General features: G+C 43.2%; 1 protein-coding gene across 1 annotated transcript in view; it reads left to right on the forward strand.

Moving 5' to 3' along the window:
* Positions 1–23310, forward strand: part of PDE11A (phosphodiesterase 11A) — a 544360-nt gene that overhangs the window by 382732 nt on the left and 138318 nt on the right. The window contains exon 12 of the mRNA XM_030210333.1: positions 63–170. Coding sequence (XP_030066193.1) covers positions 63–170 — 108 coding nt within the window. The remainder of the gene's footprint in view (positions 1–62; positions 171–23310) is intronic.

The following is a 23310-nucleotide window of genomic DNA, read 5'->3' on the forward strand; positions in this document are numbered from 1 at the left end:
ATCAACAGGCTAGGTGTCAGCTATCATACCTATGTGTCTTAAGCTCATATTTTTTGTTTCAGATCCTGTGTAGATGGCTGTTAACTGTGAGGAAGAATTATCGAATGGTCCTCTATCATAACTGGCGACATGCCTTCAATGTGTGCCAACTAATGTTTGCAATGCTAACTGTAAGTAATTAATTACACTGGAAAACGAAGAGCTCTTGTTATGGCAGTATTGATGGTCAATTCAAATAGTCTTAGAGGCATATTTTCAAAGCACTTACTTACAAAGTTACATGGAGGGGCATTTTCGATATAATGTCTGTCCAACTTTGGACGTTTTGCTCAAAATGTCCAAAGTTAAAGTGGGGAGTATAGCAATTTTTGAAATAGAAAAACATCTTTTTTTTAAATGGCTATTTTCTAGATGTTCTGTGCTCAAAACAATTATCTTTTTGGTCTATTTTCGAAATAAAAATTGTCCAAGTGAAAAACGCACAAAATTAAACCAGTGGGATGCAGGAGGAGCCAGCATTCATATTAGACTGGCCACACAAACATCCCAGGACAGCAGTGGGGCACCCTAGGGGGCATTGCACTGGACTTCACATAAAAGGTCTCAGGTATACTATTGCTCCCTTATATTGTCTGCTGAGCTCTCCAGAACCCACCAAAAACCCACTGCCCCCCAACTGTACACCACTACAGTAGCCCTTATGAGTGAATGGGGCACTTATATGTGGGTACAGTAGATTTCTGGTGGGAGGGTTCACAGTTTCCACCACAAGTGTAACAGTTAGGGGGATGTATGGGCTTGGGTCCACCTGTCTACAGTGCACTGTACCGACCACTAGACTACTCTAGGAACCTACATGCTGCTCTAATAGACCTTGCCATAACATCTGAGGCTGTCATAGAGGCTGGTAAGTAATATTTTTATTAACATTTTAGGGAGGGGGAGTGAAAGGGGGTCAGTGATCATTAGGGGAGTAAGGGGGATCATCCCTAATTCCCTCCAGTTGTCATCTGGTAATTTAGAGCACTTCTTTGTGCTTTATTCGTTCTAAAAAACAGGTCTAGACCAAAACATTGAGGTTTCAGCCCTAAACGTTTTCGTTTTGTTCCATTATTGCTGTAAAACATCTGTGTTCAGAATGCCCTAATCCCACCCTGCCACGCTCCTGATATGTCCCCTTGTGAGTTGGATGAACTGCAGGTGAATTGCATAGATAAACGTCTGCAAAACGGGTTTCAAAAATACTGATTTGGGTGTTATTGTGAGAAAAACATCTAAATGCTGCCTTGTGCCACTTTTAGACGTTTTTCTCTTTCAAAAATGAGCCCCATAATAACCTATGGAACTTTGTAAGTCTAAGTGCTTTGAAAATAAGCCCCAGTATACCAAATTCTTACCATTATATTCTTGCTATTTTGTCTTATTTTGGAGGTATTTGAGATAAGAATAGTAGAAGAATAGCATGTTTAGTAAGATGTGTAAAGGGGGAGAAAGTCACCCTGGCAGATCCCATACCTGACACATCCTAGGAAATACCCCCTTTAAGACTCAGCACTAGGATAACTAATATCAAACCATGTCTTCTCAACAGTTGTGTGTGGCTGATTATGTTTTTATAGTTCACTCCAAGTACATGTGGAGGGGCATAATTGAACGAAAACGTCTATCTCCATGGGCGTTTATCTCCGAGAACGGGTCCGTGAAGGGGCGGACCGAACCGTATTTTCTCAAAAAATAGACGTCCATGTTTTATTTGACAATTTGTGAGCTGGGCGTTTTTGTTTTTCAGTGATAATGGAAAATGAAAGCGCCCAGCTCAAAAACGAATAAATCCAAGGCATATGTTCGTGGGAGGGGCCAGGATTCGTAGTGCACTGGTCCCCCTCACATGCCAGGACACCAACCGGGCACCCTAGGGGGCACTTTTACAAAAAAAAAAAAAAGGTAAAAGAGCTCCCAGGTGCATAGCACCCTTCCCTTGTGTGTTGAGCCCCCCAAATCCCCCTCAAAACCCACTGCCCACAAGTCTACACCATTACTATAGCCCTAAGGGGTGAAGGGGGGCACCTACATGTGGGTACAGTGGGTTTGGGGGGGGGGGGGGTTGGACGACTAAGCATTAAGCAGCACAATTGTAACAGGTAGGGGGGGGATGGGCCTGGGTCCACCTGCCTGAAGTCTACTGCACCCCCTAACAACTGCTCCAGGGACCTGCATACTGCTGCCAGGGAGGTGGGTATGACATTTGAGGGTGAAAATAAAAAGTTGTGAAACTTTTTTTTTTTGTGGTGGGAGGGGGTTAGTGACCACTGGGGGAGTCAGGGGAGGTCATCCCCGATTCCCTCTGGGGGTAATCTGGTCATTTAGGGCACTTTTTGGGGTCTTATTTGTGAAAAAACAGGGTCCAGGAAAAGTGCCTTAAATTCTAGCTACAAACGCATACTTTTTTTCCATTATCGTCGAAAGGCGACCATCTCTCCTTGGCCGATAACCACGCCCCAGTTCCACCTTCACCACGCCTCCGACACGCCCCCCGTCAACTTTGTATGCTTCTGCGATGGAGTGCAGTTGAAAACGTCCAAAATCGGCTTTCCATTATACCGATTTATTCATTTTTGTGAGATAAACGTCTATCTCCCGATTTGGGTCGAAATCTAGGCGTTTTTCTCTTTCAATTATAAGGTGGATAGACACTTTTACCCATCCTAATGTACATTACATTGCTTCATGATAAATAATAGTAGAAAGTGATGTGGGGAGAGAGAGAGTACTTAGAGGATAGTGTCAGAGTAGAGTGGTGGGGGGAGGGAAATAGTGTCAGAGTAGAGTAGTGGAGGGAGGGAAATAGGTTCTATGGGTCTACGTTTTGTATTGGTTTTATGTAATTGTTTTCAATTGTTTCTGTAGAATATTTAAGTTATTATATAGCCTCATAGATTAAAAACAGGGGCTCCAGAAATGCCCTCACTCTAAAGACAGAGGAATATTTAGGATTACTGCTACATATATTTATTTGTAGTATGTTTTGTGAATCTTATACATGTCCCAGAGGCAGCTTGTTTGGATGGGCAGCAAATAAACTGAAATAAATTTAAATCAAATAATTAAAGAGGTAGAGATAATAGAGTGTAAGAGGAGATAACTAGTTGCATAAGACTGAAAGTGAATGATTGTGAGGGATCATTGAAGGGATAGTTATTTCAAGTCTTTGGGGCCCTGTTATGAAAGCTTATCACAAGTTAACGAACATTAGGATGCACTAAACGCAGCATGTCCTATTTTATACCTATGGGACACGCGGCACTTAGTGTATGCTAATGTCCATTACTGCACACTAAGCTTTAGTAAAAGGGTCCCTTAATGTGTGGTTAATAAGCAAAAACAGGCTATCATGCAACTGTGTCAAGGAGTTTTGTGATAGTTTGCCTGAATGTCTCTGTCAGGAGGAGTGGCATGGGTGGATAGTGGGCATGGAAATGTTAGCCAGCTAGTACGTTACACTTACCATGTGCTAACAGGCCAACACAGAATTAACGGGGGCCCACTTCCCACCTCTTAAATAGGAGGCTGAAAGTATTGCGCATTAACCATGGCCATGTATTGTATGCTAAATGGCACTTCAACATGGGATCTGCATTAGAAAATGCTAGTTCCAACCCCACTGGTTGTCGCATGAAAGTTGCAGCTACTGCATGGTTTATTCCTGCATCAAGCCATGGTAGCTACAAATTTTACTGCAGTTTAGTAAAAGGGTCCCTTTATCTTTCAAATTTGACAGAGACAGGATTGGGACTTCACTAGATGAATCAGGCAGGAGGAGGAGGACGATTACAATAGATTAATGTTGTCTTTCCATCTACAAATCTTTTTAAGTGCCTAATCATTATGGCAAAGAACAAGAACAGGAAAACCTTAACATATTTTATCTGGCAGGTTATTTGAGTTTAGAAAAAATCCTCAGGTATGGAGGGCATGAAGATGTGCTAGACCATCTGTGCATCCCTATTGACCAAACTCGTGTGTCTCAGTGATCCATTAAGACATATGCTTAGAGAATGAAACTTTTGAAATGTTCAAAGGGTTTAATTATCAGAAGACTTTAATACTGGAATAATCTGTCATTGGTTTTTTATTGGCAAATGCCCCTTTTCCAAATACTTGACTGGGATGACAAAACAGTCCTAGCTTCAATACAGTTTTGGCTTGTCCAGTTTTCTCCATCTGCTGGAGAACTCTCTAGAATAATTCTAATTGACATAAGTGGTATGTCTATTGACAAGTGTTAAAGGAGTATCCAAGAGTGGAGGAGTAGCCTAGTGTTTAGTGCAGTGGCCTGAGAACCAGGGGAACTGGGTTCAATTTCCACTGCAACTCCTTGTGACTCTGCACAAGTCGCTTGATTGCCCCGGATATAAAATAAGTACCTGTAACCACAGAAAGGTGGTATAGCAAATCCCATTCCCTTACCAAGGCTTCTTGCCATTCTCATGCCTCATGAGTTCAGCAAGGGTTGTTTTCACTAGGAACTTTGCTCCTGTATACGCCTGTCTAATTTCTCACACCTGTGTGAAAAGAGTTTATAGGTATGATTGATCAAAGCTTTTTTGCCATAGGCACAGGATTGGGAGCAACCCCTAATAACCCATGTGCCACAGGTCAAATCAGACTGATTTTATAATTACACATAAAAAAAACACGTACATGTCACCATCACCCAATACATGGCAGGCAGTGGGTTAATAAGGGTGTCTTCTGATGTTCTGTGCTTAGGGATGTACAAGCATATTAGATAATGTATCTGGAAAATAAGTGTAAATAATTCAGCCTTTGGTACTTTGTGGCTGGCTGTTAAGTTAGCATGTGGAATAACATAAAGCAGCTGGATGGAGTGAAAACAGGATAATTTGTTATTAGTTTGCTGTCCAGAAACTGGTTGGAGACCTGCTTGGGGATCTGTTTTCATTTTTATCTCAGAATTGTCAGCACCCGTTTTCCAAGATAAAGGTGTGATTAATTAAAAAAAGTTCCTACTGTACAAAGAATTAAAGTCTGGTACATAAAATTGCTACCATAGCGGCTTATTGGAGTTGAACAGTTATGTGTATAGTTTGTTTATTTATTTAAAAACTTCTATTCTGCTCAATTCAAAGTTCTCTTTACATAATAATATAAAAACAAACTAAACATTCAAGCAACATCACAAGATATCCTAGAAATAAAAATCCTAAAACAGATACTAAATCATCACTCATCACCCCAGCTGTAGGCCTGCATAAATAACAATGTCTTCAGCTCTTTTTAAAGTTCTTTGAAATCTCTAATAGTCTTTATTCACATTGGCAACTTATTCCAGTAAACTGGGCCAGCAATATTAAAAATCTTAGGGGGTCTTTTACTTAGGTACGCTGGCATTTTTAGCATGCGCTAAAAATAGACGCACGCTAAATGCTAAATACGCCCATAGGAATACATTGGCATCTTTAGTGTTTAGTGCGTACAAAAAACGCCAGCGCGCCTAAGTAAAAGATCCCCATCTGTACTCATCAGAATGTATTACATGATGAGACAGATAGAAAGTCATTTCTGAGTTGCTGATCTCGGAGATCAATTTGGTTGGTCTATATGAAGTCTCGTTGCCAATATCTCTAAAACTGGTTGCGTAAAAATCTTAAAAATCAAACAAGCAGCTTTGAATTGGACCCTATACTCAATAGGTAACCAGTGCAAACTTTTCAATATTGGTGTAATATGCTCAAACCTAGCAGTACCTGTCAAAACCCTGGCCACATAATTTTGTGCTGTCTGTAAAGCTTTAATTTGAGTCTTCTGAAGCCCCAATAACAAAACATTGATTGCAAAAAAAAATTTATAGACTGCACTATCTTACAATTCTAGGCGGTTTGCATGGAGGGGCATAATCGAACGGGGGCGCCCATCTCTAAGGATGGCCCCATAAAGGGGCATCCCAGACCGTATTATCGAAACAAGATGGGCGTCCATCTTTCGTTTCGATAATACGGTCGGGATGCCCAAATCTCAACATTTGGGTCGACCTTAGAGATGGCTGCCCTTAGAGATGGCCGACCTTGGTTTTTGCCGATAATGGAATCCAAAGACGCCCATCTCAAAAACGGCCAAATCCAAGCTATTTGGTCGTGGGAGGAGCCAGCATTTGTAGTGCACTGGTCCCCCCTCACCCTAGGGGGCACGGCAGTGGACTTCAGAAATTGCTCCCAGGTGCATAGCTCCCTTACCTTGGGTGCTGAGCCCCCCCAACCAGGTCTGCCTGCCTGAAGTACACTGCACCCACTACAACTGCTCCAGGGACCTGTATACTGCTGCGATGGACCTGAGTATGGCATTTGAGGCTGGCAAAAAAGTATTTTTAACCTGTTTTTTATGGGGGGGGGGGGGGTTAGTGACCACTGGGGGAATAAGGGGAGGTCATTCCCGATTCCCACCAGTGGTCATCTGCTCAGTTCAGGCATCCTTTTACGGCTTGGTCATGAAAAAAAATGGACCAAGTAAAGTCGGCCAAGTGCTCGTCAGGGCCACCCTTCTTTGTTCCATTATCGGCCGAGGACGCCCATCTCCTAATCACGCCTCAGTCCCGCCTTTGCTACCCTGCTGACACGCCCCAGTGAACTTTGGTTGTCCCCGTGACGGAAAGCCATCGAGGGTGTAAAAAAATTGGCTTTCGATTATGCCGATTTGGGTGGCCTTGCGAGAAGGGCGCCCATCTCCCTATTTGTGTTGAAAGATGGGCGCCCTTCTCTTTCGAAAATGAACTGGATAGTCAAAACATGGAGTAATTAAACCCTACACAACCATTCTAAAATGTTGTGTTTTCAACAAATTCCTCAATCTTCTCACCAATTGCAGTTTAAAATATACATCTCTGATAATCTTACATACATGTACTTTCAAACCATCATCAAGCATCAGGGCACCCCAAAGACCAGTTCAGAAGGTTTGTTTCACTATCATTCATTTCCAATAAACCATACAAATTCCCGGTACCAGTCTGTGTTGAAACTTGGCTTTCCTTCAGTAAAATCTGTTTGCTTATCGTTAATTGATAATTCTTTTGGATAACAGGGAACTTAGCAAAGGAATAATCTTTTGGTGGATTTAAGACAAATTCATCTTATTTTCTTTTTTGAAAAGTTTTAAAAACGTATTATTTTAATTGTAATTATAATGCAGTTGTCTAAACTGTAATCTACAATTGCTGTAAATGTCTGTATCTGGTTAGATGTCTATGGTTTGTTATTTGCCTAGGTTCTATTGATGAGATTAGTGGACTATTAAATTACAAGAATAGAATAGAACACTCTCAAAAATCCCCTTCCAGCGCACACAGACTAACAAAGGATCCCTTAATGCAGACTTTAATGAAACAGTTAGTAATGGTCATGCACAGCAAGGTCGCATGTTCAAATATATTTTTTTTAAAAAGGGATAGGAAAACAGTGGCCAATCCAGGTCACAAGTACCTGGCAAGATCCCAAAAGAGTAAAATAGATTTTATGCTGCTCATCCTAGAAATAAGCAGTGGATTTGCCCAAGTCCATCTTAATAATGGCATATGGACTTTAAAGGGACTTTTTAAAAACTTAGAGGAGCAGCTGTAAAGGTCAAACATTTACATCCTGAAAGCTGAGACCAGATATATTCAAAAATACCATCCAGGAAGCTCAAACCAGATGTATTCCACCTATTAAAAAAGGTGGAAGGATGGCCAAACGACATCCGGCACGGTGAAGGAAGCTATTAGAGCTAGAAGAAAATCATTCAGAAAATGGAAGAAAATAATAGGAAACAGCATAAGAAATGGCAAGCTAAATGCAAAGTGCTGATAAGGAAGGCAAAGAGATTTTGAAAAGAAGATCGTGTTGGAGGCCAAAACATATAGTAAAAACGTTTTTAGGTATATTAGAAACAAGAAGCCTATACAGGGCCAGTTTTAGACATGCTGAGGATCAGGGCAGAAATTAAGGAGGGGACCCCCAATCCCCACTCCTCCCTGTCCCCTCCCCTGATTTCCCCATCCACCATTACTACCACACAAAAAACAACTTTAAATGACTTCTTCACACACAAAACACAGACAGACTTTCACCAAATACAGAACAAAGAATCACAAATTAGAAATATGAGCACCGAAATGGAACTGGGAACCCCAAGGAGATAAACTCGGCAAGTACTGTAAGACTGGAGGAAAAAAAAATTGAAATGCACTTTATTTTGTCCTGAACACAATCAGTGGCATAACCAAAATTAACATCTCCCTTGCTGTGGCTGTTGGGCTCCCCAAGCCTCACCAACTGATGACCACCTCCTTCCCCTCCTCATGTCTAGCGACCAGAACTCTCCAAGCTCTGCAGCCAGCAGCAGTATTTCAGAGCTGCTGCCTTCATCCCCCCTCCTCCACATCTGCTTGGTTTTCACATAAGTATGAACATGTGTGGTGTTCGGGGAGGGGGGGGGGGGGGGGGAGCGGCAGTGGCAACTTTGGGATACTGCCACCAGCTGCAGAGCTTAGAGATTTCTGGCTGTCAGACTGGAGAAGGAGGTCTTCAGTTGGCAGGGCTTGGGGATCCCTGCCAGCTCAAGTATTTATATTTTGTAGTTAGGTGGAGAGAAAATATGGTGTACATTCATTTGGGGCTCAAGCCCCCCCCCCACCAAATCAGCCATCTGGCTATGCCAATGAATACAATACAAAAATCATCTGTGATGCACATATCTCAAAGTTAACATATTCCAGTTAATAAATTCAAATTAAAACACTTTTTTCCATCTTGGTTGTCTGGACATTTTTGTTTTTTTCCATCATCTTGATCTCAGATTTTTCTCTTTCTGCTTCTTGTCTGTCTTCTGCTAATTCTCTTTCCAGTATCTGCTGTCCATTTTTCTTTTTTTCTCTCTCTTCTCTCCATTCCCTCACTACACCTGTCTCTAACATACTGATTTTTTTTCCTTTCACTATTTCTTCCCTTTTTTTCCTTTTCTACCTCTGTCCATTCAAATTAACTCTCTCTCACAGCTTTCTCCTTTTTAAATTTCCAGCTACCTATCAATTTTCCATCTCTTTCAGCTCTCAATACAGCTTTCTGCCTCTATCCAGACTGAATGCTTGGCCCTGTCTGATGTTATAACAAACTAAATAGAAGGGCCCCCTAGAGAAAACAGAACAAATGCCAATACTAGAGAAACAGAAACTGAAATACAAGATATGAGAGATGTGCATTTCCAAAACCTGACATATTCCAATTAATAAAGTCAAAATTAAATATTTTTATCTACCTTTGTTGTTTGAGCATTTTTTCCTCATTTGCTTTGGTCCCAGTGTCTCTTTTTCTGATTTTCTCTATTTTTCCTGACTTTTCAGGGTTTCCTGTCCATTTGACATTTCTTCTCTCTCTATGTCCACCATCTTCCCTCTGCATCCCTGTCCATCCTGTCCAGCATCTCCTTTCTTTGCACTGCCCCTATCCTTCCCCCATGTTCAACGTCTTCCCTTTCAGTGTCCCTCTCTTCCCTTTCCCCCTTGTGTTTTCATCTCCCCCCTTTTCTAGCATTCACCCCTCTGTGTCCTCATCTTCCCCTTTTTCAGCATTGCCCCATGTGTCCCACTGCGCCTATCCCTCTATGCCTAGCATCTCTTCTCTATAACCCTGACTCTCCCCATGTTTAGCTTCTCCCTTCTTTTCCCTTCTTCCTGCACCCCACACCCAGTCCCAGGGCTATCTTTCTCCCTATCTCTCAGTAGCTTGCCTACCCCCCCCCCCCCCCCCCCAAATCTGGCATCTATCCTCCTCTCTAATCCGGTCTCTCTGTTTCTTTATAGAATAGCAATATAAATATGCAAGTGTTGACAGATACACAGTTATCTTTGCAAGTTTAGTAATATAAACATGTATTTCTATGACATTGTCACAGAGACTGGTATCCATTGCCATTTTGGCTTTTTTGGGGAACATTAATTACTAGTGAGAATAAGGGGGCAACCTCTCCTAATCCCTCCTGTGCAGTGCCGCTCAGTCGAGTCAGTTTGCCAAAATCTAAATGTGCTTTGTAGCAGGTGTTTGTCCTGATGTTTATCTGTTAGGACATGGATGTTTATTCCCCTTCTGAAATGAGGAATAAACAAGAATCTTCTAGGCACACCCTGGACCCACCTAAAACATATCCAGACCATGCCCCCCCCCCCCCCTTGCCATTTATATGCACATGAGGTTTTGACATGCATATCCTGGCTTTTAAAATGGGAACTTAGATATTTAAGCAAGAGAAACATTTAACTGCCAGTTTATGCACATGTCAAATGCGAATTGCCCTTTTAAAATAGCCACCTTACTTTAGTGAACCTTTTGGGGTACTTAAATTTATTCATTATACTCTGTTAGGCACTTTTGTACTGTGCTTAAGTTACAACAGATGAATCTCTTACAATTTTTGGCTCAGTTTGGAATTGAAATGTGACTGACAATCTAATTGCCTACCAGATCATGACATTTTGATCACAAAAATTGAATGGTCCATCTGCATAATATTCATAGGCCATCTGCTTTTGTGGTTAAAACCAAGAAAGAAATCAACTTGAGACAAATAGAGAATAATTGAATAAATGTCTCTGCCCTATAATACACTATAAAGCACTAACTCCACCCACAGTTGTTTACATTTTTGTTAAGTTTTCACATAAATAGAAGGCCAAATAGCAGCTTTTAAAGTTTTCTGACTTATGTTTTGGGAAAATAAAACTAGAAAATCACATCTTGAATACTGCAGTTCTAAGGGCTGATGCAGTAAGAGCACTAGGGGTCCTTTTAGAAAAACGCGCTAGCGTTTTTAGCGCACACTAAAAATAAGCACATGCTAAACGTTAGAGTCGCCCATATATTTCTATGGGCATTGCTAGCATTTAGCATGCACTAATTTATTTGTTGCATTTGTATCCCACATTTTCCCACCTATTTGCAGGCTCAATGTGGCTTACATTGTACTGTAGAGGCGTTCGCCCTCTCCGGTAGAGAGATAAATACAAAGAGTTGTTGTGGTCGAGTAAGGTTCATGTGTTATAGACACAATTGAGGAATCGTAGAGAGGAAGAGTTATGCAGAGTCTATAACAAGTTTTGGTTTTGTTGTGTTGCAGGGTTTAGGCACTTAAGTTGGGTCGATAGGGTATGCCTTTTTGAACAGGTTGGTTTTTAGTGATTTCCGGAAGCTTTTAGTGATTTTCATGGCTGTTGGTAGTGCATTCCACAGTTGTGTGCTTATGTGGAGAAGCTGGATGCATAAGTTGATTTGTATTTGAGTCCTTTGCAGCTTGGGTAGTGGAGATTTCGGTATGTTCGTGTGGTTCCGATTGTGTTTCTTGTTGGTAGGTCTATGAGGTCTGTCATGTATCCCGGGGCTTCACCGAAGATAATTTTATGGACCAGGGTGCAGATTTTGAAAGCAATATGTTCTTTGATTGGTAGCCAGTGTAGTTTTTCTCGGAGGGGTTTGGCGCTTTCGAATCGCGTTTTTCCAAATATAAGCCTGGCTGCTGTGTTTTGAGTGGTCTGAAGTTTCTTTATGAGTTGTTCTTTGCATCCCGCGTAAATTCCATTGCAGTGGTCTGCATGGCTTAGTACCATTGATTGTATCAGGCTACAAAATGTTTCCCTTGGGAAGAATGGTTTCGCGCGTGCCCTAAAACCGCTAACGCGCCTTTGTAAAAGTACTTCTAGGTTTCGTGCACAGGTTAGCTAGCTTTGGCACACAATTTTGAAATGAATTTTGTGCATGGACTAACTGCACAAAGCCTTGGGTAGGGAGTGTACAGCACTTTTATATGCTTGCTAATGAAGCTATTAGCTGTTCTGCGCAGATGCAGAGAAGTGCGAAGAAGATAAGAAGGCTGAGTGCCATGCTGAGGCTTTAACACAAGGTCTGAGGAGGCATGAAAGCTTAGCTTTTTCTTCTGTGGTAGTGTTAGTGATGATTTCATGCCTGTTGCCTCCCTTTACTGCCAGCTTAAGGACCTGCAAATTTTTTCTGGCTTCTATGAAAAGCATGGTTAAAGACAGAGGTAAGGGGAGATGTGCTGAACAAAGAGTAAGGTGCTGGACTGTGACAAATGGGTATTGACACTCATTGGATTTCATGCACATATATCAGAGGCGGACTGAGGGTGGTCTGGGCCCCCCGCCTGCCCCCCCCCGGCCATCCCTGCCGCCGCAGCCAATGCCCCCGCTGCCCCGGTCCTACCTGAGGGGTCCTGATAATCTGGTGACCTCTATGGGGGGCATGTTCTTTCCTGCCCACTGCACTGCCACTATTTCCTCACCTGCCGTTGCCGCCTTGTTTTCAAAATGGCGGCCGAGACTTCCCGCGGTTGTCTCGTGGGACTGAACAGTCACACGAGATTTCCGCAGGGAGTCTTGGCCACCATTTTAAAAATACGGTGGTGCCAGGCAGGGGGGAATAGCGGCAGACCAGCAGGCAGGGCAGAAAAGAACATGTTCCCCCCGCTGAGGCCACTAGATCACCAGCGGTGTGCTGGGAATCTGGGCAGAGTCTCTGGGCCCCCTAGAGCCTCTGGGCCCTTGGGTACTGCCCGGTTGCCTGAATGGTCAGTCCGCCCCTGACATATATTCATGTTTATATTGGAATGCTTGTATTTTATGCACAAAATAGCATTCCAATATATGCTCAGATGCATCTGCATGCAATCCAAATGCTGATAATTTTTTTGTGTGCAAGATGGTTGCAACTAACACAGACCCATGTACGCATGCATCTGGCGTGCTTTCATATGTTAGCACACATTTCTTTGTGCTTGATCTATTTACTTTCAGCATTGAAACACATATCATAAAAAAATAAAGGCAGATAAAGACCATATGGCCTATCCAGCAGTGGCATAGCTATGTGAGGCCATGGGGACCTGGGCCCCCCCCCAACAAAAATTTCATCCGGGCCCCTGGATTTGCTCCGGCGCCACCACATTGCTCTCTTCATCCACACGTCCTGCTCGCTTCTTTAAGTGCAACTGAGCATGCTCAGTTTCAAAGGAGCATGTAGGACTTGAGGAAGAGAGAGCAGGGCAGGGAACCAGCATTGGAATCTTCAGCTGGCAGAGGTTGGGGACCCCCACCAGCAAAGGTATTTGCTGCTGTGGGGTGCGGCAGGGCGGTGGGGGGAGCAGCGAGGCGGTGGAGGTGTGAGGCAGCGGGGGGGGGGGGGGGCGGCAGCCTAAAATGTGCCCCCCACCTTGGGCTCTGGCCCCCTCCCACCGTGAGGTCTGGCTACGCCCCTGCTATCCAGTCTGCCCATCCATGCCACTTACTATCCCTCACTCTCCCTTAGAGATCCTATCTACTCTGTCCCAACTTTTATTGAATTTAGGTATAGTCTTCATCTCCACCACCTCCACCAGGAGGCCATTCTAGAAATTCACCACTCTTTTTGTGAAGAAATATTTCCCCAGGTCACTCCTGAGTCTGACCCCTTTCACCTTCACCCTATCCTCCCTCATTTCAGAGCTTCCTTTCAATTGAGAGACTCGTCTCCTGTACATTTATACTATGGAGGTATTTAAATGTCTATATGATAACTCCCATCTTCCACCTTTCTTCCAGATTATACATATTGAGATATTTAAGTCTGTCTCCATACGCTTCATGATAAGAACATAACATAAGAACATATGTGCTGCCATAATGGGACAGACCAATGGTCCATCAAGCCCAGCATCCTGTTTCCAACAGTGGCCAATCCAGGTTACAAGTACCCAGCAAGAACCCATAACAGTACAATACATTTTATGATGCTTATCCTAGAAATTAGCAGTGGATTTTCCCCAAGTCCATCTTAATAATGGCTTATGGACTTTTCTTTTAGGAAGCTATCCAAACCTTTTTTTTTTTTTTAATTCTTTATTTATACATTTCACATATACAAGAACAAGAACACCTCTTGTACAATCTAGGAGAACTGTAAGAACATCTTTTCACAGGAAATCACAACCCACACACACTCACCCGCCTCCCCCATTAGTCCACAAATAGAGCCAAGGAACCAATCACCATCTTGGGCAAATTAAAACCATATAATCCAACACAAAAAATGACTCTGAAGGGAGTAGTGGCAGCAATTATAACTGAGGTGGGGATGCATTCTCCGCCCCTGCCTCCAGAGAAGGCGCTCCCCTATCCCCCCGGGACTCCAGGAATGCTTTCAACTGCATAGGGTCAAAAAACACATACTTAACAGCGTTCATCTTCACCACACATTTACAGGGATAATTGAGCCAAAAGAGGCCCCCCAACTGAAACACAGTAGGGCGCAACTTAAGAAAAGCTTGTCGCCTCCTCTGCGTTACCTTGGTCACATCAGGATACATCCGTACTTGTACATTCAGAAACTTTTCTTTCCGAAACTTAAAGAATAACTTCAAAATCCTATCTCTATCAAACTGAGAAACAAATGTCACTATAAGAGTAGCTCGCTCCTGCCGCTCCTCTTCACCCTCCAACTCCCGAATAAAGTCCAACGTGTCAAACTGCCCAGTGATATGCTCACCAGCAGCCCGCTCACCCTGGACCTCTCGCTTAAAGGGCTGCAGATAATAAATCTGCGAGATAGGCGGGCATGCCGGTTCAGGCACTTTTAACACTTCAATAAGGTATTTTGTAAAAGTCTGTAGCGGTGCAGTCAGCTGTACCTTAGGAAAATTAATCAACCGCAGAGTATTTACCCTCTGCCGGTTTTCAAGCGCCTCAATCTTCCTATGCAACCATTTATTTTCCGTTATCATGGTTGCTTGCACCTCTTGAACCGATTGAATGGCCCGGTCATGGGCCTCAGTTCTGTCTCCCACCTTCTTCACTTGCAGACCCAACTGAGTAACAGTCTCAGTTGGAAGCTGAGAGGCCTGCGACAGTAACAACATTTTAGTAGATAATGAAGTTTCCAGTGTTAGTAAAGCATCCCAAATCATTTCCAACGTAAAGTTAGGAGGCTTAGGCAACAGTGAGGACTTACTCAAGACTGCAGCACTCCTCTCGGATCCCAAGGCAATACCAGCTCCCTCCTCCAGAAGCGATCCCACCAAAGCAGTTTCTCCCTGCAAACTGAAACTCCCCCCTTCCGGGGAATCTTGCGTGCTCCCAGCTGCAGCGGGTCCCATCACAGAGCCAACCGCCCCTTCTTCGGGAGCCAGGAAACCCGGTCCGCTTACAGCCCTAACCGACGCAGGCATGGGAGGCGGTTCCCGCACCTCCTGGCTGAGCTCCGTCTCAGGCAGCAGGGACGCTTCGCCTCTCTCCGCCCCTCCCGACAACGAGACACCCGAACTCAGCTGGCTGCCGCCCACCACAACGAAGCGGTCCAGCGTTCCCAGAGCGGGTCCCGCCAGTGCCCCAGGACCAGGCACCCGCTTACCCTTCCTCTTCGGCATTCTCCAGGCAAACAGTAGTTAGGTAAGCAAAACACCGCCAAGCTGCCTCGCCGTCCTCCCTTCAGGCAGCCATCTTGGTTCCTCGAGCCTCCAAACCTATTTTAAACCCCGCTAAGCTAACTGCTTTTACTACATTCTCTGGCAACAATTTCCAGAGTTTAATTGCACATTCAGTGAAGAAATATTTTCTCTGATTTGTTTTAAATTTACTACTTTGTAGCTTCATAGCATGCCCCCTAGCCCTAGTATTTTTGGAAAGAGTAAACAAGCGACTCATATCTACCCGTGATACTCCACTCATTATTTTATAGACCTCTAGTGTTTCTCCCTTCAGCCGTCTTTTCTCCAAGCCGAAGAGCCCTAGCCATTTTAGCCTTTCCTCTTAGGGAAGTCGTCCCATCCCCTTTATCATTTTCGTCGCCCTTCTCTGTACCTTTTCTAATTCCACTATATCTTTTTTGAGATGCGGTAACCAGCACACAGTATTCCAGGTGTGGTTGCACTATGGAGCGATACAAGCCATTGTAACACCCTCATTGTTGTTTTCCATTCTTTTCCTAATAATACCTAACATTCAATTTGCTTTCTTAGCCGCTGCCGCACACTGAGCAGAGGGGTTCAACATATTATCAACGATGACACCTAGATCCCTTCTAGGTGACTTCTACTGTGGAACCTTGCATCATGTAACTATAGTTCGGGTTCCTCTTTCCCACGTGCATTACGGTGCACTTGCTCACATTAAACGTGTGATGATGGGGGCAGGAGCAACCCCACTTGTTCCTGCTTCTAGTGGCTGTATAGTAGAAATAGCCACTGTGACCATTTTGCCCCATATGGCATCATCAACTGGGTAGCTGGTGGGGTAGGGCAGAAGTTGTTTGGTTTGATACCCTCCCCCAACTAAAAAAAGTGTTCTGATGCTCCTGCTTAAAAAGGCTGTCTGATTCCCCACAACTGAACAGAAATGGATGCCGTACAACTGAGCCAAGTGCAACAAGGTTTTGAAAGCTCACTGAGCACTGTAGAAGTTGAGTAGTTTCACTTATGATAAGTTTCCTCCAGATGGCACTCTAAGGCCACATTCCACAGCCATATTCTGATAGGGTAAATCCCTCGTGAAAAATAAGATGGAAGCAATGGTATTTTATCTTTACCTCTCCACCCCGCTTATCCCTTTCCATTTATTGTACTTGCCTATTTGTTATTTAAATGTTGTAAGCCACATTGAGCCTGCCAGCGGTAGGAAATTGTGGGGCATAAGTGCTATAAAATAAATAAATAAATAATACCACAGCTGCCTCTATTAGATTGTAGACTGCAGTAAAACAGACCTGTGCTTGCTTTCTTAACATCTAATAATTTTTGAGGCATGAAATAACATAAAAATAAAGCCTCCAATATTCTTTAAGCCTTACTAAGTACATATTTTAAGCTACTCATAGTTAGCATTTAGCATTGCATCCTGCCTCCAGTTTTTGTTTTCAGGATTAGCTGATACAATCATGGGTTTATTCTAAATTGCATACTGGGATTTGTAGTTTTATTTCCCTACAAGAAGAGACTACAAGCTCAATGGCCCATGGAGGCATCGGGTGAAGCCAGGATGGAAGCAACCTTGCCTGAAAAAAGAGCTAACTGTGAAGCTTAATTAGTACTTCTATAATCTGCTGCAAGTCCCTACTGTTTTCAGTAGCGTCTAGACATTACAAGTATGAAATGAAAACTATCATCATAGTCAAGCACATAATGCTCTGCTAAGGCTAAGAGCCAGCATTCAAATCTTGCTTCTGCCACTGACATTCCGTGTGTCTTTTGGTCACGTCACTTCACCCTCCATTGTTTTAGATACAGAATTAAAGCTGCAGTAAAAGGGGCCCTGCAATGGAGTCGGCACATGGATTTTCTGCTTGCCAAGGTCCCCTTTTACTGCAGAGGGTAAAAGGCTTTTTTAAAAAAAGGAAATGGCCATGTGGTAAGCTAAACACTTGCCACGCAGCCATTTCCTGGAGGAGCCCTTATAACCACCTATTCAGGAGGCGGTAAGGGCTCCCACGCAAAAAATATAAAAATATTTTTCAAGCAGCGGAAATGGCGCGCGGTAGGAGCATGAACTACCACCAGGCTCCTGTGGTAGCCCAGAAGTAGTGCCAAATTGGTGTACAGGCAGTCCGCAGTAGGCTTCCTGTACCTTTATAAAAGGGTCCCTTAGTTACCACACAGCAATTATTTTTTTCATGAAAAAGCACTCACATTTCACACAAATGTGGAAATATTTTTATTTGTGTGTGTGTTAGCATTCTGTGAAAAAAAAAGCACAAATTTTGGACCACCCGTGTAACAAAGACCTGGATAGGGCCTGGCACTGAATAACCGGGTCTAATTTAGCTAGCAGCAGTCAGTATTAAAAAAAAAAACACTCACCACTGCCAGCTGAATATTAACCCCATATTTAGCAAATTGTGACCATCCCTGGGAGAAAAGTTTTTTATGGATGTTTACTACTCAGCTCATTTACATGGGTAGTAAAGTTTTAGTGACCTAGTGGTTAGAGCATTGGTCTTGACATACAGAAGTAGCTGGTTCAAATCCCACTGCTGCTGCTCCTTGTGATCTTGGGCAAGTCACTTAACCCTCCATTGCCTCAGGTACAAAATTAGATTGTAAGCCCTCAAGGGACAGAGAAATACCCAGTGTACCTGAATGTAACTCACCTTGAGCTACTACTGAAAAAGGTGTGAGCAAAATCCAAATAAATAAATAAGGGATCTTTTTACAAAGCTGCAGTAAAACTGACCTTAGTGTGCCCTTAAGCCGGCATTTCCTGTACACTAAGGCAATTTTTATTGCAGCCAGAAAATGGCCGATTTTCCAGTTTCCAAATTAATGGCCACACGCTAATGTTATGCAAAAGAAAACAGATCCCAGACTAACTGCTCCAAAACAAAATCTCTTTATTAAAACAATCATCTGATGTGGTCCACTCAGGGGTATAATACTAAAAACAATAATCAAAACAACAATATAAATTATAAACAGACAAAATAAATATAAAATTTCAATACATAACACAAACATTACAAGTGTGTGGTATCCAGGAATAACACCATGTGCACTAACAATAATGATAAAACTACCAAGTAAAAGTAGAAACATATAATCATGCAATCAGAATCATAAATAATCATAAGTAATAGCAAAACATAAGGATAAGTCTGCACTGCATTATTCCATTAAAGGCTTCAAGGGGGTATCATGTGAACATTATCATTAATTGTAAAAACAGGCATCAGTAGTGCATAAAGGAGCATTGCATATGGGGGCCCTTATTTTGTTAAAGAGTTTTTTTTAACATACCCGGAAGTGGGAAGGCTAAATAATTCACAATCCCAACTAAAATATGCAAAATGCTCAGAAATACTATAAAAATGAAAAACAAAATTATATTACAATATATCCCAATTCCTCAAAAATATTTCTAAGAGCCGTTGAATATAATATCATGCAGGCACCTACAAAAACTGCTAGGGCCCTGTTTATTAAGCTGTGCTGCAGGCACACTAGCGTTTTTAGCACATGCTAAAAATTAGCACGTTATCATTAAAAACACCCATATATTCTTATTTTTCCAACCACCTAAGTGCGGTTTACTGGCCCGTAGTTTCCCACTTCTTCTCTGTCACCATTTTGGTGGACAGGGACCTCATAAGTACATAAGCATAAGCACATGAGAGTAAGTAACAGTAATAGCAAGAATAAGATTGAATTTTTTCAATATTAATAAAAAGTTGAAGTAAAAGAATAGTGATTACATTGTAATAATCAATAAATATTCATGAGATAAATTTGCATACCAAAGAGGAAGTGCATGCCAATCTATCTCATGCATATTCATTGTGGATATCCTGAAAACCCAGTGGGACTTGCTGTGCCCTGAGGACTGGGTTGAGGAGCCCTGTTGTATAGGATAAGGTAATTTCAGCAAACAGTCTAGGCCAGCAGAAAGAGAGGGAAACACAGGTAAGAGAGCCATTTAGGATCTATGAATCAAACCAAACACAAAATCTGAAAATATATGAGTTCAGAAGACCTTATCTTTCTTGCTTGTAGTGCTTCAAATCACACTTGTGCTCCCAGGGACTGCTTCTCAGGAATTGCCAGCTCACCAGGAAGCTGCCCCTCCTTAAAGGCACATTCTCTACCAAACACCAGATGCATTGGGAAATAAACAGTGGTGTGCTGGTAAATTTTTAACAACAGGCTCTCTCTCCACCCTGCAATGTGTGGGGGAGGGGGTGTGGGGGGGGGGGGCACAGGGGAGGGCGAAGAGGTGGACTGGGGGGATGCATTATTCTCTCTCTCCTTCCCTCCTCATGTCAGAGCTCTCATTAAACCATAAGACCCCCATTTAACAACAAATCTTTATAGCCCAAATCAAAAGCCATGTTCATAATTAACTTTGTATGAACTTGGCTGCTAATAATGTGCTGAACTGGACAATGTTGGCACATTTAGACTGACTCTGGACAGTTCTGCTGAAGGAAACCCTTCCCTCATTAATCAATGTCTTCTTTGTGAAATAGTAGTAATAAAAAAAGGCAAGGGCATTTTTATAATATACCACTACATTCCACAAAGCAAAAGGAGCAAGTTCCCACATGCCATCTTTTTTTCTTTCTGTAGGCACAGGAAACAAATGATTTTAAATGCTCCTAGGTTCCAATCTAATTCATGTTTAATGTGGGATAAAATGCCATAAATAAGTAAACAAATAGATAGATAGAAACTCAGAATTTTGAGCACCTGATTGTCATAACATGATGTCTTTACCAGGAGAAAAAAAAATCTCTGCATGTGCTAGGGTGTCCCTATAGCCAGCCCCTCCAAATGGCACATTGATTGTGATTTATAACAAGTTACTACTCTAGCTATGAAAAGTTATTCCGTTATTATACTTTCTCTGTGTACATCCCTAAGCACAAGCTGGCATGTTTCAAAATATAAGTGAGATTAAATAAAAATTAAACAATAAAGAACACCTAACTATTCCACACCTCCCGGTCCCCCGAGCCGCAGGGTACCGGCACATACCTGAACTAAATCCACTCTGGTGGTCTAGTGGATTCTTCATGGCAGGAAAGATCCCCAGTCTTTCCTGCCGGCTGCTGGTGCTGACCTCCTCCATGGTCCCCTCCCGGCACATGCCTGAAGCCACCCTGGTGGTTTAGTGGAGTCTTCCAGAAGAAGCAAACAGGGAGCGGGAGGGAGTCCTGCATTCAGTGGTGTGCTGGAGGAAGCAGCTCTGCTGCATTTAACCAGGGCCGGTCTAAGCCGGGTAAGCACCGCAGGGGGGCGCCTCCCCTCCCGGCGGCCTGCCCAGCTGTTCGACGATGGGTTCCCTCATCCTGTGGCATGTCTTCTCTGCTGTGGCCTGCCTGCCCATGCACCTTCCCGGTTACCAGCTTCCCCCGTAACGCTGCACGTGGCGCTGCTCTTGCCTTGTCGCCTTCCACTCTCGACGATGCCGACAACGTCACGACGAAGCCTCCTCCTCCCCTGCGGCACCTTCGTGTGCGCCATTGCGCGCCTTCCGGTTGAAGCTGAAGAGCGTCTCTCGCGTCTCTCTGAGTGACTGAGTCCTCCAGCCGGCACGCTCTGCCACAGAGCTGTGAGGGGTCTCAGTTCTTCTTCTGGCAGTTGCATTCGTCGAGTCAGGAGTCAGACATAAGTAAGCTTGTGCAGTGCTTTGCTGGGGTTTAATTGGTACATGTTTGAAACTTGTAGAGCTGTTGTTAGTGGGCATTCAGTTCATTTCTATGCCTTAAAATTTTTTGTGCATGAAAAATTGTAGCTTCCTTAGGAAATTCATTATTAATAGGTGACTTTTCCATCTTTAGGGGTAAAGGATGTATAGAAGTATATACTGAAATGAACAGGTTTTCATTTTATTTCAGTGTGTATTTTGTGAGCCCAGCCTGGTCTCTGATCCTCAATGTCCTGGGTTATTTCCTTTCATGGTTACAATTAGGCTGCCAACTGGATCCAGATTCACACGACAGGATTGATCCAGTCCTGGGTTTACCCTAGTGCATGCTGGAGCTTTTATTCTTGCTTTTCTTACGGAATGCAATGAGGAAATTAGAACTACAGGTCCCTACATGCAACATGGTAAACCCAGGACTGGATCAACCGTGTCGCGTGAATCTGGATCCAGCTGGCAGCCTTAGGTTACCACCATACAAAAAGTAATTATTTCTTTCTTTTCATTTGGCATTGGCAGAAATATATGTACATAGGATCTTTTATAAGTTCTTCCCACACCCTGCGGCTCTGATATGCTACAGAACAGATAGAGAAGAAGATAAACGGTCAATAAGTCTGCACAAAAGCTGACTTTTAGAAGTTGGTCTCCCGTTGGCCCCTTTGTGTCTGGGCTGAGAAAAGGGACAGGGTGGGAGAAGAGAGAATGAAGATGCTAGACGGGGGTGGGGGGCGCCAACTGATATTCTGTAGGGGGGCATCAGAGACCCTAGGACCGGCCCTGCATTTAACAACCTGAACCGGCTTGCAAAACCTTTAAAAACTTAACAACTGGCTTTTGCAAGCTGGTGTGAGCCGGCTCCAGCACACCACTGGAAACAAATTACATTAAATCTCAGTTCATACGGTAGTGTTGAAGATTCTACACAGATCTTTAACTGAAGCACCCCTATTAGAACAGGGAATCTGGAACAAAAATAGCCAGTACAAAAACAAAAAAGTAGCGTGATCAACAAGACTCTTCCAAAAATCCAAGGAGACATAATGAGGGAGTATGGTCTTTATTCAGTACTAAAGCTGGACTTGACATGACACAGTGTTTCAGCAAAGTGCCTGCCTCAGGAGGCTCTGTATAGTAGTGACCAGAAGAGGGACTGTGAAAATATGCAAATGAGAAATGAACAGGATCGAGTCTTTAAAAAATTAACGATGCCAATGAAAGGTTAAAGCCCTGCCAGCAGAAACCTTTGTCCAGTTCTCTTCATCGCTGCGCTACCTGCCTGCTTTCCGCCGGCCCCCCCTTTTGCGTGCATGCTCAATTTCATTAAAACCGAGCAGGGCAGGCAGCGAGGTGGCGAACAGCGCTAGAGGAAGGCCTTTCCTGGTGGGGCCTGGGGACCCTTGCCAGCCTGTTATGTGGTGTTGTTGCAGGGGTGGAGAACAGCGAGGAAGCAGGGCAAAATGTGCCCTCCACATTTTGGGTTCAGCCCCCCCCTCAGAAAAAAATTGAGGTCTGGCTACGTGCTTGGCGCAGATCCCCCAAATTCTATAATACTCTGCACATTTTAATGGTATGCCCCTGAACCATCCTGTCTCTCCCATTGTTATGCTTCTGTTTTAGATCCGCATGGAAACACTTAGGCACTATTCTATAACAGGGCGCGTAAGTGTCGCTATATGCCAATCTGCCAGTTTTGGGCCTTCCTGCACCTTTCTTCTGTTATAACGCTTTTCCATGCTGAAAAATCGGTATGGAAATAGCGCATAACGCTAGGTGCCATATATAAAATTCCCTAGAAAATGACTCACTGTACTTAGTTAGGACAGCCTTCTGTGCAAAGGTTCAGCAGTATAGGCTAGGAGTAATGGCTACGTAAGAAAACACAAAGTGTGGCATGTACTGTAACTAGAAGCATGGGAAGATTTTGTTCCTATTTTAGAAAAAAAAAAACCATGCATTTTGGATTATTCAAAGTAATTATTGTCCAAGAAATAGATTAACAATATAGTTGTGAAAACTGTTACAGAAAATATCCGGATAGTCTGAGTTGATCATGTGTATTTCATAGCTACGCCACAGAACAGTTTCAGTGT

Source organism: Microcaecilia unicolor, chromosome 7, assembly GCF_901765095.1.
Source record: "Microcaecilia unicolor chromosome 7, aMicUni1.1, whole genome shotgun sequence".
Classification (NCBI taxonomy): Eukaryota; Metazoa; Chordata; class Amphibia; order Gymnophiona; family Siphonopidae; genus Microcaecilia; species Microcaecilia unicolor.